This window comes from Pseudorca crassidens, chromosome 4 (genome assembly GCF_039906515.1).
Source record: "Pseudorca crassidens isolate mPseCra1 chromosome 4, mPseCra1.hap1, whole genome shotgun sequence".
NCBI classification, from domain to species: Eukaryota; Metazoa; Chordata; class Mammalia; order Artiodactyla; family Delphinidae; genus Pseudorca; species Pseudorca crassidens.
Genome location: NC_090299.1, coordinates 69,900,317 through 69,917,924, shown reverse-complemented (window position 1 = coordinate 69,917,924; position 17,608 = coordinate 69,900,317). Strand labels below are relative to the sequence as shown.

The 17,608-nt window shown below is 39.2% G+C and overlaps 2 protein-coding genes across 2 annotated transcripts in view; one reads left to right on the top strand and one right to left on the bottom strand.

Annotated features, from left to right (window-relative positions):
- The window catches only part of COMMD8 (COMM domain containing 8), a 271,516-nt gene extending 264,281 nt beyond the window's left edge, over window positions 1–7,235 (top strand). The window contains exon 6 of the mRNA XM_067735877.1: window positions 7,200–7,235. Within this exon, the coding sequence (XP_067591978.1) occupies window positions 7,200–7,220 (21 nt within the window). The 3' untranslated portion in view covers window positions 7,221–7,235. The remainder of the gene's footprint in view (window positions 1–7,199) is intronic.
- GABRB1 (gamma-aminobutyric acid type A receptor subunit beta1) overlaps window positions 1–17,608 on the bottom strand; it is a 395,673-nt gene that overhangs the window by 239,114 nt on the left and 138,951 nt on the right. The gene's annotated exons all lie outside the window — the stretch shown is intronic.

The window sequence follows — 17,608 nt, the reverse complement described above, 5'->3', positions numbered from 1 at the left end:
AAGGAAAATACAGGATATACAACAGGGAGGGAATACAGTTTGTTATGTTCCAGATGCTCATCAGTGGCTCTGGCTTATAGAGGAGGATTAAGCTCACCTTAAATTAAAAACTTTAACCTTATCTTAATGGATGGATCCCAAAGTCCTAGCAGGTAGGTGCACCATGATTCAGAGTCTAGGCTTGTTTGATCTCAATGCCAATTCTTGATTCCCTTAATAGAGTTAGGGAAAGGGAAGACAACCAGGGAATAGAGTCAGTGCACAGACTGGTGAGCACGCAGGTAGCTCTTCCCAAATTCATTCTTGTAGCTACTGAAGGTCAGAAGGGAAAGATTTCTCCAAAATAATTTCAGACCCTGGGGTATTCTGCAGATGGCCTTGTTAGCACTACACCTATTTGACTGAACATTAGTTGTCTATTTTCCTTAGAGCACACAATATAGGCTAATTATTTTGCTGTTGTTTCCTTTTGATTCTTCTCAGACACTGAAAACAAGTAAAACATCCATTTAAGAAAAAGTAAATGACTTAAGAGTGTGGCCCATCATTCTCATAGTTACGAAGTAGTAATATTTTAAATTTCTTGAAAATAAAGATGGAGATAAAAACAGAACATGGAAGTGGAACCTGGAACAAAGCAACTTATTATACTACATTTTCTCTATATTAAACCATAAATGCTACTTTCAACCTTGGTCCCTAATTTTCTTAAGCTTCTTAGCAGAAACCAAATCTCTTGGCATCTCATTTGGCATGTGTATTTCTAGATAAAAGAAACAAAGAAGGCTGATCTTCAAAGACTCTATCTTTTTCTAAAAATGGCATCCTTCATTGCCCTTTTTACATGGGGTGAATAAAAGTGACTATATTTTCGGCACATACGGTTTCCTTGGTACAGAATTATCCTGTGACACAAAAGACGAAAGAATATAATACTTGAAAATAATGAGCAATAACAGACTTTCTGGCACGAAGTTAATGGCCTCATTCTTCTGTGGCTCCACTAATCCAATGACTCAAAAAACTCAGAGCATAGAAAAGAATGAAATCCCTCTGTTGTCCGGTTTGAACAAACCCAGCTTCTAAAGGGCTAGGAGCAGATAGCATCAAAGGTAATCCAAATGATTCTATAAGGACCATGAAAGAGCCTTCCATTTAACCTTGAAAACAGCAGCACCTCCCAAGGAAGTGGGACAACACTTTAAAGAGATAGGCTCTTAACCCGCAGAGAAGTCCCTAAGGATAGGAACAGCTACCATTTATTGAGTGCTCACTATATGACAGGCCCTTTGCTATGCATTTTAAATGCACTTCTCATTTCATTATATCAGCAATCATGCCCCATTGGACTATTATGATCCTGTTAAAGAAACTGTGGCATAGACAAGTTAATTGACATGTCCAAGGTCATATACCTGACATATTGGAGAATTACATGATCATATCCAAGGACTGCCTGCCTTCAATATCCATGCTTTTAATCTGTATGAATAATGTTTCCCTTAGCTCTATAGTAATATGGAGCTATAATGAACCTAATAATCCACTTAATCAACCTCATACTCAGGGCTGGAATCCCATTTGTAGCATCTTTGACGTGTATTTGTACTCATCCAACCTCTGTCTAAACATTTTTAGTAATGGAGAGGCTGGTGTGAGAGAAGAACAAGAGAGAAACAAAACAAAACAAGCAAATAAATAAAGAACACTGTTCATCTCACTTCACACACATTCATTCATACACAAATCTGAAAGATGTACCACTACAGACATTTTATAAATGAGGAAGTTGAGAGGTTCAGAGAGGTTGGGTAACAGGTCCTAAGGCATGCAATCAGTAAATGGTGGCATTGTTCTTCTGATTCTAAAGCTCAAGTTCTTTTTCCACCAGCCTACTTATTTTTGGAGAGATACTAGTAACAAGGCATTAATTCCATTTTTGAATGTAAGATAAATGTTTATGGTGAACTTTTTTCACATTAGGTTCACAAAAGTAGGCAAATGGAACTGATATGTTCCTTGAAAGTTTCGCATGTTGGCCCTTGATCTTCTGTTGGAAGCAACACAGTGTAAATCTAAGCTTTCTTTGAAATAGCAGATTTTCAAATACTTCAGGTGTGTTATCATATTTCTCCCCTATCTAGGCTTGGTTTCAGCCTAGGTAAAATGATATCCCTCCCTAGCTCCTTCTACATTTTCCTCCTGTTGTTCTTCAAATATTATTTAAAACCATAGTTTCTGTGGTCTTACATTTTAAAACACAAGCAACTATATTGGCATCTCATCTGTGGTTTTAAAGATAAAAAGGTCTAAGAGTGATAATCTTCAGAGTGTTATTTAGAAGCTCATTATCTGCATAAGGACAGAGTTCCAAGCCCTTTGCCATCCTAGTAGTGTTTCTCTGGATTGTTAATATTGTTCTCAAAGTGAGTTATCCGGGACTGAGAAAAATAGTCTAGATGAGACCTCACCTTGTGCAGAACCCTGTATTTCTGTTAGAATAGTAGCTAAGCATTTAGGCCGTGAAGTTAGCTTGCTTGGCTTCAAATTTTGTCTCAGTTACTTTCCAGCTCTACAATCTTAAGTAAGTTATTTAACTTGTTGGGGCTTCAGTTTCTCCATTTTAAAAGGGAGAAAATGGGACCACCTATCTTAAGAACTTATTGCGGTAATTATATGCTACCACCACATGGATCTATCTATTGAGTTTGTACCCACAGACTCTGCCTTCTCTCCTACTACAATGAATGAACGGTTCATGTTCCCATCTAAAGCTAAGCTTCCAATTTTACAGTAGATGCTGTACCTTCTTGCCTATTTAAGGACATTGCCTGAGGATCTCTTTACTCTCTGTCCTGAATTATCAAATTTCCCTTCTCAAATGTATCTTTCTCAACAGCACACTGATACATCCATTGTTTACAGTTCCACTCTTCCCTTTCTCTCCTGAATCTATCCCAATTAGACTGCTTCCTCTACCATTGCTCCCAATTCGGTCATGACAGTCACCAATAACCCTCAGGTTACTCGACTGATTAGCAACACTTGACACAATTGATTACTCTCACCTTCTTAAAACACTCTCTTCATTCAGCTTCAAAGAAACCATTCTTTCCCAGCTTCCTTCCTACTTTCACAGGCTGCTTCTTTTTAGTTTTCTTTTCTATTTTTCCTTTTCTTCCTTGCTCTAACTCTTGGGGGACTTCTCCTTTTTCCTGACAGTGGGTCTCATCTCTGTTCCCTCTATGCTCATTCCCTTGGTGATATCATCGAGACACATGACTCTAAAGGCCATCTATATACTAATGACTCTGAATCCAGATCTTCCTCCTGGATCTCAAGTTTTGCATCTAACTGCCAAGCAACCTCTTCACTTGCATGTCTACAGGCATTTCAAATATAACATCCTGCAAACAGAGCTTAGCTTCTCCCCAGAAGTATTTTGTCTACAGTTCCTCCAACTCTGTTATTTCAGTTCCTAGGTCAAAAACCACAGAATCATCACTGACTATTTTTTCCATAACCTAGATCCAAACTATGAGTAAATCTATCAGTGCACTGATTTCTACTCCGATGAGTAACTAAATGACTCTGTATGATTTGCTAATTGTCTTCTCTTTAACAATTCCTAAATCATGTTCACTTTAACCATTCCAGATGGAATGTAAGTCTTCTTACCTGACTGGATAGAAGTCAGATAGAAGTTGAATAGTTCTTCTATCTTACTCTGGTCTATTAATATTACATCATCTGAGCTAAACAATGGGTATGATAAATACAAATAAGTTTGGACTCTTGAATTGATCCCATCAATGAGATACAATATTATTTCACTTGTGTGCTTCCTTAGCTAAAAGCTTTCTACAACTCTCACTTGGAATATACATTTATAGCTATTTAATGAAATAGAGGAAAAATTAGTTATGTGTGTGTGTTACACCCAGTTTTTTTTACCTTTTTTTTTGCAGTATGTGGGCGTCTCACTGTTGTGGCCTCTCCCGTTGCAGAGCACAGGCTCCAGACATGCAGGCCCAGCGGCCATGGCTCACGGGCCCAGCCGCTCCACGGCATGTGGGATCTTCCCGGACCGGGGCACGAACCCGTGTCCCCTGCATCGGCAGGCGGACTCTCAACCACTGCACCACCAGGGAAGCCCTGTTAAACATTTCTTGGATCTTCTCGATCTTTGCCTCCATTCTTTTTCTGAGGTCCTGGATCATCTTCAGTATCATTATTCTGAATTCTTTTTCTGGAAGGTTGCCTATCTCCACTTCACTTAGTTGTTTTTCTGGGGTTTTATCTTGTTCCTTCATCTGGTACCTAGTCCTCTGCCTTTTCATTTTGTCTATCTTTCTGTGAATATGGTTTTTGTTCCACAGGCTGCAGGATTGTAGTTCTTCTTGCTTCCGCTGTCTGGTCAACTTATTTAACATTAGTAATACTCCATAAGATGGTTAATATTGTTACCTCATTTCTATAAATGAGGAAAAAATCATTGTAGATGGAACATGGATAAGCATTTTTAAATTATAATAAAATTCTTACCTGAGATGTATTTTAATGTCTATTAAAAAATAGTTGTCTACATACAGAGGTAATAAAAGTTTTCTTTAAGGGCTTCCCTGGTAGTGCAGTGGTTAAGAATCCACCTGCCAATGCAGGGGACATGGGTTCGAACCCAGGTCTGGAAAGATTCGACATGCCATGGAGCAACTAAGCCTGTGTGCCACAACTACTGAGCCCAGCCGTCACAACTACTGAAGCCCACGCACCTAGAGCCCGTGCTCCACAAGAGAGACCACCTCAATGAGAAGCCAGTGCACTGCAACAAAGGGTAGCCCCCACTCGCCGCAACCAGAGAAAGCTGGCGTGCAGCAACAAAGACCCAACGCAGGCAAAAATAAATAAAAAATAATAAAATAAAATAAAAACTGAATACTAAATAATTAGAAAAATTTAAAAATAAAATATATATGTATATACATATATGTATATATGTATATACACATGCATACGTACCTAAGTAAAAAGTGATTCAATGTTTTTAGATGATATGTGGTTGTGGCAAAAATCATGGAAGTGGTACTAAAATACTGTAGTTGGAAATGATGGTTTAATGGAATAAATTGAATTCATAGAGAAGATTAAACATTTCACAAATAAGTGGTGTTGTTTGTAATATTATAACTAGGATCTAAAATTCATAAGATGTTTCTAAGATATTTGGTTTTGTTTTCCTTTTTTTGTCTCCCTTTCCTTCCTCCCTCCTTCCCTTCCTACCTTTCTTCCTTTCTTTCCTCCTCTTTTCTTCATTCTTACTTTCATGCGCTTTATCATTTTTCCTTCTTTCCTGAGTGTTCACATTAGATATTATTCCACAAGAGATTCAATCAAGTTAAGAATTTGAGGAGATGTAATTCTTTTGTAGCTAATTTATGGTCACTGTTTTTACTTAATCTTCTACATTAATTTAATTATGGAGGTTTAATCATAATGATCCATCCACAGGGCACATGACCGCACAAAAGCTACCGTAACTGCATAGTTATTTAAATTTCTCATTTAGTATTTGAATTAGTCACAATACTGTAGTTATGAAAAAGGAGACCCTAACAAAAATAAATGAATCATAAAGTTTTTCATATATATAAAGATGAATAAAGAACATTAAAAATAAAAACTTTGAGAGGGAAAATAGCAACCTGTTCACTGGAGAACATTTTAAGTATCTCTCTGTACTCCACTGATGAAACTCTGAAATAGAAGTGTGAGGGGAATAACAATACTGTGCTCTTTGGCAGGAATTATAAAAAGAGTCCCCAGGGGCTTCCCTGGTGGCGCAGTGGTTGCGAGTCCGCCTGCCGATGCAGGGGACACGGGTTCATGCCCCGGTCCGGGAAGATCCCACATGCTGCGGAGTGGCTGGGCCCGTGAGCCATGGCCGCTGAGCCTGCGTGTCCGGAGCCTGTGCTCCACAACGGGAGAGGCCACAGCAGTGAGAGGCCCGCGTACCGCAAAAAAAAAAAAAAAGAGTCCCCACGGCATTCTGTCTATTAATAAAGTGAGCTACCTATTCTTTATGCATGCCCTGTTTTTTCTCTCTTCCATTTGAAGTAACAAGTTTCTCTTAACAGGATGCATTTATCAATTTCCGCCAGTCCTCCTCTGCAAACACTGCATCTGCCCATATATTTATTCTCTGCAATCGACTCAACAATATTTTTTGCCCAGCCTGTCTCACAGTAAACCCTGTGTGATCTTCCCAGGACTCTTGAATGTAATCATAACTGCCTCTACACAGAAAGTCTGTAAGAAAGAGAAGTCTTTTTTTCAGGGTGTACAATCAATATAGAAAGCTAATATGAAACATTGAGGGGCCCCAAACTGCTTTAAAAATCAATAATGGTGGGGTTTTGTTGTATCTGTACTATGGAGATAATTGCCTCTACTTTTTACTTGGCTTTATCATGAAGAACAAGGCAATAATCCTCCAAGGAATAGTGGGAAACTCTGTTTTTCTTTCATATTCAATAAATGTAACCATTGATTTTATTCTCATGCACAACCCATGGTCAGGCAGTGTCAAGAACATCCAAAAAATCAATTCAGAGTGGAGCTAGGTAAGCAAATACAGTAAGGGAGTTCTCAAAATCCCCATCAGGCCACAAGTTTCTGGTAAACATTTGATTCACTTCTGAAACCTAAAGCTTAGAAGCTTCTCTTTGGGATTTGGAGTCATTGGTATGTGTTAGAGAACCTGACAAAGCTGTGCACATTTCATAAAGTGCACACACTTGGCAGAGCTATTCCCATTTATGCTGTGTGCCCTCCCTAATTATTTTCATTTCTACAATGGTAAGCAACAAAAGCATCTTACTTGGACAACTGTCTTCCTAGAAATGATCTGCAGGGAAAAAATGGCTTAACACAGGACAGTAACAATAATGTTGGTATTTTTATTTAAAAACTATTATGTATACTATTAGATATATACATACATACACACATATATACATATATATTACACATGACAGGACAAAGTGAATAAATAGTCACGTTAATATATGAAGAATCAATGTTTTCAATGAAGAGGAAAGAAACAAAGTGTAAAATCAAAGAAGTTGAATAAAAGCCCTGCAATTCTAAATTTGAGTTAGAAATATCAATATGAACTCATGATGTATTTTATCCTCCTCTAGGACAGAGAATTTACAAGTTGATGCGTCAGAAGGCAAGGATGCTATCAGCGACTATTGAGGTCATGTTGAAAGAACTCAGACGTCAATTTAAAGGGTCTGCCACTGGCCAAAGATAAGACAAACAAGATCAAAAATAACAATAGCTGCAGTGGACTGAAACAGACATACCTGTTATAACCTGTGACTTCATAATGCTAAACACACAAAAAATCACAAAATGGCAAACCTCAGTGGTCATATTTGGGGGGTTCTAGAGAAACAACTTGTTGTTTTGAAAACTACTAAATAAAAGGAAACAGTCAAGCATTTATCCTGCCTTTACTGTCCTAACTTGACCTCCAGATTAACATTTGGTGAGGGAAAATTCTTTAGAGAATAATCTAGTTAATAAATAAGGAAAGATTGATAGAATATTGTCATTATGTAAACTCTAAATAAGTTTAGGCAAAGATTATCAGTGGCTGCTATAATTGTTACTATTTGGGCTGAATTGTGTCCCCCTAAATTCATGTCGAAATCCTAACCTTTAGTACCTCAGAATGTGACCTTATTTGAGATAGGGTCTGTATGGAGATAATCAAATTAATGTGAGATCATTAGGGTAAACCCTAATCCAATATGACTGGTGGCCTTATGAAAAAGGGACACACAGATACACCTGGAAGGAAGGTGACACAGGGAGAAATCGGTCATCTATATGCCAAGGAGAGGGGCCTGGAATAGCTCCTTCCTTCACAGCCCTTGATAGGAACCAACCTTGCTGACTCCAAAACTGTGAGACAATAAATTTCTGTTAAGTCACCGATTTTGTTACAGGAGCCCTAGCAAACAAATACTGTTACATAAAAATTAATGGAATTATCATAATGTATAGGTCAGGTTGTCAATGCCTAAATCAGCATATCAATGTTCACATCACAAAAACAGAGACAGGCAGGCATTTTGGGTCTCTAGATAAAAGTACATAATACAACTGGTTTATGAAGCACACTCACCAAAGCACAACAAAATAATTCAGATCTGTTTAAGTCTCAAATATGGGGCATAAAAGAACACATTTACAACAAATGGATGTAATCACAAAAAACAGCATGGTTTCCTAAGAAAAAAAAGTTCTAGGGGGAAAATAAAGGAAAAGGAAACATTTAGAGTAAAAGAAATTTCAGATAACTTTACCAGCCAAATGCAATGTGTGTACCTGTTTGGACCTGCTTTTAAAAAGTTAATAATAAATTATGAGACAGGAAAAATTACTTTAGCTCTCCTAGTGTTGGTATCTGTCAAATTAGCATAATAACAGTACAAAGTTCATAGTGTTGTGGTAACGATTAAATATGACAATATAGGTAGATCACTTAGCATAGTGCTTGGTGTATAGTATAATTTCAATTATTTATATACTTGGGTGTTGGTTGAATTCCTGATACAATTGCTATCAATATTAGTTAGAATGATGTGAGAGGTACATCTTACTCTGTATGTGCTTACGGTGTGTGTACACAATCCCACATACACACTCTGCAACACACCTATGGAATCCCAATGTGAGCCAGTACTGAGCTGGAAGCCTTTTCCTTACACTACCCATTCCATTCCCCATTCTCATGTAGCCCTGCAAAACCAACTGGCCCTGGCCTCACCTTTGGTAAGAGATGCAGGAAAATAACATTGTGGAAGTTTGAAAGAAAAGCCAAGGCAAGGGTTAGGAGAGGAAGGCAAAAGGAAGAACAGTTAAAGGAGGTTAAATATACCACTACATGTCTTCACAGAATTAGGTTGTTCCATGTCTGCCATTTTTAAGGAAAGATAAACACAGTCTTTCAGCACCCACAGGGCTAAGCCTCAGAGACAATCAGTGTTTTCAGCCAGCTGGATCATGTTTGGACAAGAGGCAGAACACATCTGGTCATTAATAGTGATAATGGATCTCTGGTTAAAAGCCATCATTTAGATATACGAAATGTTGCAGCTGACAACTATCATGAGTCAGGTGACTGCATCTTACAAATTTTCATTTCAATTTTTCAAACATTTATTTGGTTTGAGAAAGTGTATACAAAGGTGAAAGAAATACAGTTCATATTTTCAACAAATATACAATCTTGTTTGCATCACAGGAAAATAACTCCAAGACACAGAAAGATAAAACATCTTAAGAGAGTTACAAGTCTCATGGGCCTTCAGGAGATTAAAATGAAGTAAGGTATCAAATGAGAATGAGTTTTTATCTGGTTGGGAATACTGTAAAAGTCCTCATGGAGAAAGTGGGATTTGAGAGAGGCTTTTAAGAAAAGAAGAGAGATGGGAGAAAGTGGTGAAGTGGGGAAACTGTCAGGGGATAGAGAAGGGAGGGAATTTTAGCAGGGCTGGAGGGTTGCCAGATGAAATACAGGATGCCCAGTTAAATGTGAATTTCAGATAACAACTAACAGTTTTTTGGTATAAATATGATCTTGGCAAATTTGGGACATATTTGAATTTGAAATGCCCTAGGTTTGTTTAGAGAAATAAGTAAATGGTTTCATAAAAGTTTAGGCTTCATGGAGGAAGGAAATGTTTGAAAGACATTTTGGTCATATGCAGAGGGTCTCAGATTTCATACAGGAGAAGGAAAACTTAATTTTATGGGGACTATAGAGGCATTGTTAGGGGGGTGTGTGTGTGTGTGTGTGTGTGTGTGTGTGTGTGTGTGTGATTGATATGATGCACTATAGAAAGAATACTATGACAGTGATGAGAACAAGTAAAATTAAGATAGGAAGCTGGCCAGGAAGTGACCAAAAGTGGTGATGTTAATTGAGGTGATGGAAGTAGCTTGGGAACGGAGATGGTCGAGATAGAGTGGAGTAGAAGCAACAGATTGCATCTTGGGACAAAAGAGATATAGAGTCAAAGATGCCTACAAGTTTATGCTTACTGACTGGGAGGATGATGACTTTTGTTAGCAGCTGTGTAAGGAGGAAGAGCTGGTTTTAGGAAAAACAGATAATATGAAATAGGGATTATGTCAGGAATAACGGGCAGGGCAAGCATCCACATACAGATGCTCAGTAAGTGATTACAAATATTTTTCTGAGCTCAGTGATTTCATATTCTAGATATTTGATCTGTTAAATTCAATGAGTTGTTCAAAATTCAAGGAACCCCTCTAGTTCACAATTAGAGGCAAAAGAAGAAACAGTGATAGAACAACAAAAAGAGAGAACAAGAATAATGAAAAACTTGTGCTGAATCTTGGAAATCCTACAGTCAAAGTCAATAATCACTCTCAAATCATTCAGAGAGGGACTTCCCTGGTGGTGCAGTGGTTAAGAATATGCCTCCCATGCAGTGGTTAGGAGTCTGCCTGCCAATGCAGGGGACTTGGGTTTGATCCCTGGTCCAGAAAGATCCCACATGCCGTGGAACAGCTAAGCCCATGCACCACAAATACTGAGCCTGAGCTCTAGGGCCCGTGAGCCACAACTACTGAGCCCGTGAGCCACAACTACTGAAGCCCATGTGCCTAGAGCCTGTGCTCCACAATAAGAGAAGTCACCGCAATGAGAAGCCTGTGCACCGCAACGAAGAGTAGCCCCTGCTCGCCCCAACTAGAGAAAGCCCGTGTGCAACAATGAAGACCCAACGCAGCCAAAAATAAAATAAAATAAATTAATTAATTAATTTAAAAAAATCGTTCAGAGAAGTCAAGACTATAAACAGAACCAGCAATGGCTCTGGTAAATTTTGACAGAGCTGTTTTAGGAAAGGAGCATGGCTAGGAGCCATGTTTTTGGAGCCTAAGGAGTAAATGGGTGGTGAGGAAGCAGAGGAAACCAAAGCTATTATGAGGACTGGTGCTTGAAGAGAAAATCAAAGAGAAGGAGTCAGCAGAGGAAAGACTGAAGATTTAATTAAAAAGAGGAGCAAATTCTGAAGGGCATCCAGCAATAAGATAAATGTGTATATGGCAAGATTAGCCTTAGAAAGAAGAGAAAATCTTCCTCAGAGTTAAATGGAAGGAAGGGAGGAAAGACAGAAGAATTTTAAGTATTTGAACTGTGACATTGAGGGAGTTGATATTTAGTCTCCACTTTTGAGTAAGAAAGGAAGTGACATTATATGCCTTGAGAGGAGCAGGGTGGAGGGCTCGTGTACCATGGATGTAAGTCCCATCTCCTGCCACATCTTACAGCACATCTCAGACATCCATCCTTTATTTAGATCCCTGGCAAAGTGGAATAGGAAGTAATCATGATTGCAGGGTTATTCCTTGGTGTGACACATTTTGTCGCAGCAACGGAAATCTGAGAGTAAGAAGCACAATGGGATGTAGTTTCTTCTATGTACTGAATGCCTGTTGCACAGTACCCTGGCTCTTCTAGAAGCACCAGACCCCCATCAGACACCACTCTGTCATTTTAGAGTGTTTACACAACCATGTGCCATCTCTGCGGTATAAAATATGATTTGACATAGTTCACAAAAATAGCAAACAGCTAACTCTATTCTTGTGCCTTTATATAAACTAGATTATAACATTTCATATTGAGTTTGAATATAGCAAAATTTGATTCAATTTATTGATATGGTCTTATGATTATGGAGTTCCTAGTTAAAGAGGCTTTCAGGTACGTTCAGAAAATCCCATTGACCCCATAATTGCTAAAAACAACCCATTAATGCATGGTATCATTTCATGATGACTATATCTGGACTTATGGTTGAGGCAGGAAGTTTCATTCTCCTGATCCCTTGTCTACAATAAGTACAGCCATAAATATGTCAACACCTATGTTATACTATAAGGATTTTCTAGTGCCTGTGTTTAGGAAGTGATATATGGTGGTTATTCCTGAAAAGACAACTACAAAGAGAAAAGTACAGATTGTCCTTTCTAAGCCTAGAAAATGTTATATCAGAGGAATGAAAATGAACAGCCATAATATAGGATCATAGAAGCACTGAAATTTAGATTTGACAGAGAATTTAGGGATGATTTTGTCTAATTCCTTTCTCTTTAAGGCTGAGTAATCTAAAGCCAAGAGAGAGGAAATAGCTTACTGTAGGGCACAAACTAGTCAGGCCACATGTCTCTTTGACTCAAAGTCCCAGGTGCTTCCACTCTGCCACAATGATAAATTTCTACCAGGCTTCTGGAGAATTATTCCCAGGGCCAGAAGAGTGGGTGTATTGTACATACTGGCACTCAGTGAATGTTTTCTTAATTGGACAGCTGTATCTCTGTTTTGGTCACTGACAAACCTGCGAGTTAGAGAACCACCCTCAGCACACAACTTTTCCAGTACCTAGTAAGGCAATATCAGGCACAACAACTTTACAAAAATATAACTTAGAATTTATATGTATTAACATATTCATTATTTCACTAGAACTTCCTTAGTCCATTGTTGCACATGATAAAACTAAGGATCAGTAAATTTATATAACTTATTTAAGGTCAAGCAATCAGAAAATGGTATAGAGTTTGAGCCCAACTTTGGTCCTCTGACTCCAGTTATCATACCAGTTGTTATACCTCATGGTTTCTCCAGGATATTTATAACCTCTAGGGTAAAGAAAACCAAATCTGTGAGGGAGGAGATAGAGAGGAATATGGGAAGGAGGGGAGAGATATCAGACTGGTGTGAGGCTCTTATGAAAAAAGCCAATGCCAGAAACAGATCAGAGTCCAATAATAGATGAAGCATTTGTGTTTTTCTTGGAGAGATCTGTTGGTGGGATCCTAGCTACAAAGGCCTGGGTTGGCTCCAAAAAGGAGAAAGCAATGCTATGCAACTTGGAAGAAGGTATTGACTTTAAATTCATCTGAAAGACAGTGGGGTGAGAAAAGCACAGGTATGGGAATCAGGAAACCTGGATTTTAGTCCTAATTCTATCATTTGTTGTGCCCTTAGATCAGGCCCCTCCCCCTTTTACGCCTCAGTTTTCTCATTTTAAAATGAGGTGTATTCAAATTCATCGTTCTCAGATATTTTTCTTCCTTTGCATCGTTGCCATTGGTAGAGGCTGCCAATAATTCAGAAAATGCCTGAAGTGAGACTCTATAAACTGAGAATGCAACCCACATTCTTGCTTGCAAAAAGTCGAGGTGTCTTTTTTTTTTTAACAAAACAATTTTTTATACACTTTTGAGTAATCACATACAGTGAATATACATGTAGTCGATAGGCCTGCTAAGTTGGGTCACAGAATTATTCTCTTAGAAAACTTCAGAAGGATAATTCATCACTTTATACCTTAGTTATATGTGATAGAAGCTACATAGGTAATAGAAAAATTACAACTGATTTCCATTGTATGAACCATCACTAATGACCACCACTGCTCTTGGATGAGTAGATTTCATCTGTAGAAATATCAATACACTCAAGGGACTTGTTAGTTTATTTCACCATTTTTCTGAGAAGATTTTAGGTCAGAGATTTTTAACTAGAGTTGACAGCTCCTGGGGTACTGAAAGAGTGGGAAAATTCCAAAGATCATTTTGCCAGCATCAACTGAAGCTATTTTACTGTGCAAATGAAGACCAAAGCTATCAACTAAATAGCCAACCATTAGTATAAATTCAAAACTTATATCACAGGGAGGACCTTCAAGATGGCAGAGGAGTAAGACGTGGAGATCACCTTCCTCCCCACAAATACATCAAAAATACATCTACATGTGGAACAACTCCTACAGAACACCTACTGAACGCTGGCAGAAGACCTCAGACCTCCCAAAAGGCAAGAAACTCCCCACGTACCGGGGTAGGGCAAAAGAAAAAACGAAAAACAGAGACAAAAGAATAGGGATGGAACCTGCACCAGTGGGAGGGAGCTGTGAAGGGGGAAAGGTTTCCACACACTAGGAAGCCCCTTCGCAGGCGGAGACTGCGGGTGGCAGAGGTGGGCGCTTCGGAGCCGCGGAGGAGAGCACAGCAACAGGGGTGCGGAGGGCAAAGCACAGAGATTCCCGCACAGAGGATCGGTGCCGACCAGCACTCAACAGCCTGAGAGGCTTGTCTGCTCACCACCAGGGTGGATGGGGGATGGGAGCTGAGGCTCAGGATTCAGAAGTCAGATCCCAGGGAGAGGACTGGGGTTGGATGGGTGAACACAGCCTGAAGGGGGCTAGTGTACCACAGCTAGTCGGGAGGGAGTCTGGGAAAAAGTCTGGAACTGCCTAAGAGGCAAGAGACCATTGTTTCGAGGTGTGTGAGGAGAGGGGATTCAGAGCACCACCTAAACGAGCTCCAGAGATGGGCGCAAGCCACAGCTATCAGCGCGGGCACCAGAGACGGACATGAAATGTTAAGGCTGCTACTGCAGCCACCAAGAAGCCTGTGTGCAAGCACAGGTCACTATTCACACCTCCCCTCCTGGGAGCCTGTGCAGCCCGCCATTGCCAGGGTCCCATGATCCAGGGACAATGTCCCCGGGAGAACACATGGCATGCCTCAGGCTGTTGCAACATCACGCTGGCCTCTACCCCGCAGGCTTGCCCTGCATTCTGCAACCATCCATCCCTCCCGGACTGAGTGAACCAGAGCTCCCTAATCAGCCACTCCTTTAACCCCCTCTTGACTGGGCAAAGAACAGATGCCAGAGGGTGACCTACATGCAGAGGCAGGGCCAAATCCAAAGTTGGACCCCAGGAACTGTGCGAACAAAGAAGAGAAAGGGAAATTTCTCCGTGCAGCCTCAGGAACAGCAGAATAAATCTCCACAATCAACTTGATGTACCCTGCATCTGTGGAATACCTGAATAGGCAATGATCATTCCAAAATTGAGGCTGTGGACTTTAGGAGCAACTGTAGACTTGGGATTTGCTGTATGTGACTGACCAGTTTCTGATTTTCATGTTTATCTTAGTTCAGTTTTTAGTGCTTGTTATCATTGGTAGATTTGTTTATTGGTTTCGTTGCTCACTTCTATTTTTTTATTACTTTAAAAAAATTTTTATTTTAATAATTTCTTAAAACTTTTTATTCTAATGACGTTATTTTATTTTATATTATTTTATTTTTCTTTCTTTCTTTTTTTTTTTCTCTCTTTTCTTCTGAGCCGTGTGGCTGACAGAGTCTTGGTGCTCCGGCTGGCTGTCAGGCCTGAGCCTCTGGGGTGGGAGAGCCGAGTTCAGGACATTGGATCACCAGAGACCTCCTGGCCCCACGTAATATCAATTGGCAAGAGCTCTCCCAGAGATCTCTGTCTCAACACTAAGACCCAGCTCCACTCAACAACCAGCAAGCTCCAGTGCTGGACACCCATGCCAAACAACTAGCAAGACAGGAACACAACCCCACCCTTTAGCAGAGAGGCTGCCTGAAATCATAATAAGTTCACAGATACCCCAAAACACACCACCGGACACGGTCCTTCCCACCAGAAAGACAAGATCCAGACACACCCACCAGAACACAGGCACCAGTCCCCTCCACCAGGAAGCCTACACAGCTCACTGAACCAACCTTACCCCATGGGGGCAAACACCATAAACAACGGGAACTATGAACCTGCAGCATGTGAAAAAGGAGACCACAAACACAGTAAGTTAAGCAAAATGAGAAGACAGAGAAATATGCAACAGATGAAGGAGCAAAGTTAAAACCCACCAGACCAAACAAATGAAGAGGAAATAGGCATTCCACCTGAAAAAGAATTTAGAGTAATGATAGTAAAGATGATCCAAAATCTTGGAAATAGAATGGAGAAAATAGAAGAAACGTTTACTAAGGACCTAGAAGAACTAAAGAGCAAACAAACAACGATGAACAACACAATAAATGAAATTAAAAATTCTCTAGAAGGAATCAATAACAGAATACCTGAGGCAGAAGAACGTATAAGTGACCTAGAAGATATAATAGTGGAAATGACTACCACAGAGCAGAATAAAGAAAAAAGAATGAAAAGAATTGAGGACAGTCTCAGAGACTTCTGGGACAATATTAAATGCACCAACATTTGAATTATAGGGTTTCCAGAAGAAGAAGAGAAAAAGAAAGGGTCTGAGAAAATATTTGAAGAGATGTTAGTCGAAAACATCCTTAACACGGGAAAGAAAACAGTCGATCAAGTCCAGGAAGAGCGGAGAGTTCCAAACAGGGTAAACCCAAAGAGAAACATACCAAGACACATACTAATAAAACTATCAAAAATTAAACACAAAGAAAACATATTAAAAGCAGCAAGGGAAAAGCAACAAATAACATACAAGGGAATCCCCATAAGGTTAACAGCTGATTTTTCAACAGAAACTCTGCAAGCCAGAAGGGAGTGGCAGGACAAATTTAAAGTAATGAAAGGGGAAAACCTACAACCAAGATTACTCTACCCAGCAAGGATCTCATTCCGATTTGACAGAGAAATTAAAAGCTTTACAGACAAGCAAAAGGTAAGAGAATTCAGCACCACCAAACCAGCGTTACAACAAATGCTAAAGAAACTTCTCTACGCATGAAACACAAGAGAGGGAAAAAACCTACAAAAGCAAACCCAAAACAATTAAGAAAATGGTAATAGGAACATACATTTTGATAATTACCTTAAATGTAAATGGATTAAATGCTCCAACCAAAAGACATAGATTGGCTGAATGAATATAAAAACAAGACCTGTATATATGCTGTCTAAAAGAGACCCACTTAAGACCCAGGGACACATACAGACTGAAAGTGAGGGGAGGGAAAGAGATATTGCATGCAATTGGAAATCAAAAGAAAGCTGGAGTAGCAATTCTCATATCACATAAAATAGACTTTATAATAAAGACTATTACAAGACACAATAAAGGACACTAAAAAATGATCAAGGGATCAATCCAAGAAGAAGATATAACAACTGTAAATATTTATGCACCCAACATAGCAGCACCTCAACACATAAGGCAAATGCTAACAAACATAAAGGGGAAATCGACAGTAACACAATAATATTAGGGGACTTTAACACCCCAATTTCTCCAATGGACAGATCAACCAAAATGAAAATTAATAAGGAAACACAAGCTTTAAATGACACATTAAACAAGATGGACTTAATTCATATTTATAGGACATTCCACCCCGAAACAACAGAATACACTTTCTTCTCAAGTGCTCATGTAACATACTCCAGCAGGATAGACCATATCTTGGGTCACAAATCAAGCCTTGGTAAATTTAAGAAAATAGGAATCATATCAAGTATCTTTTTCAAAACGCAATGTTATGAGGCTAGATTTCAATTACGGGAAAACAACTGCAAAAAATACAAACACATGGAGGCTAAACAATACACTACTAAATAACTAAGAAATCACTGAAGAAATCAAGGAGGAAATCAAAAAATACCTAGAAACAAAGGACAACGAAAACACAATGACCCAAAACCTATGGAATGCAGCAAAAGCAGTTCTAAGAGGGAAGTTTATAGCAATACAA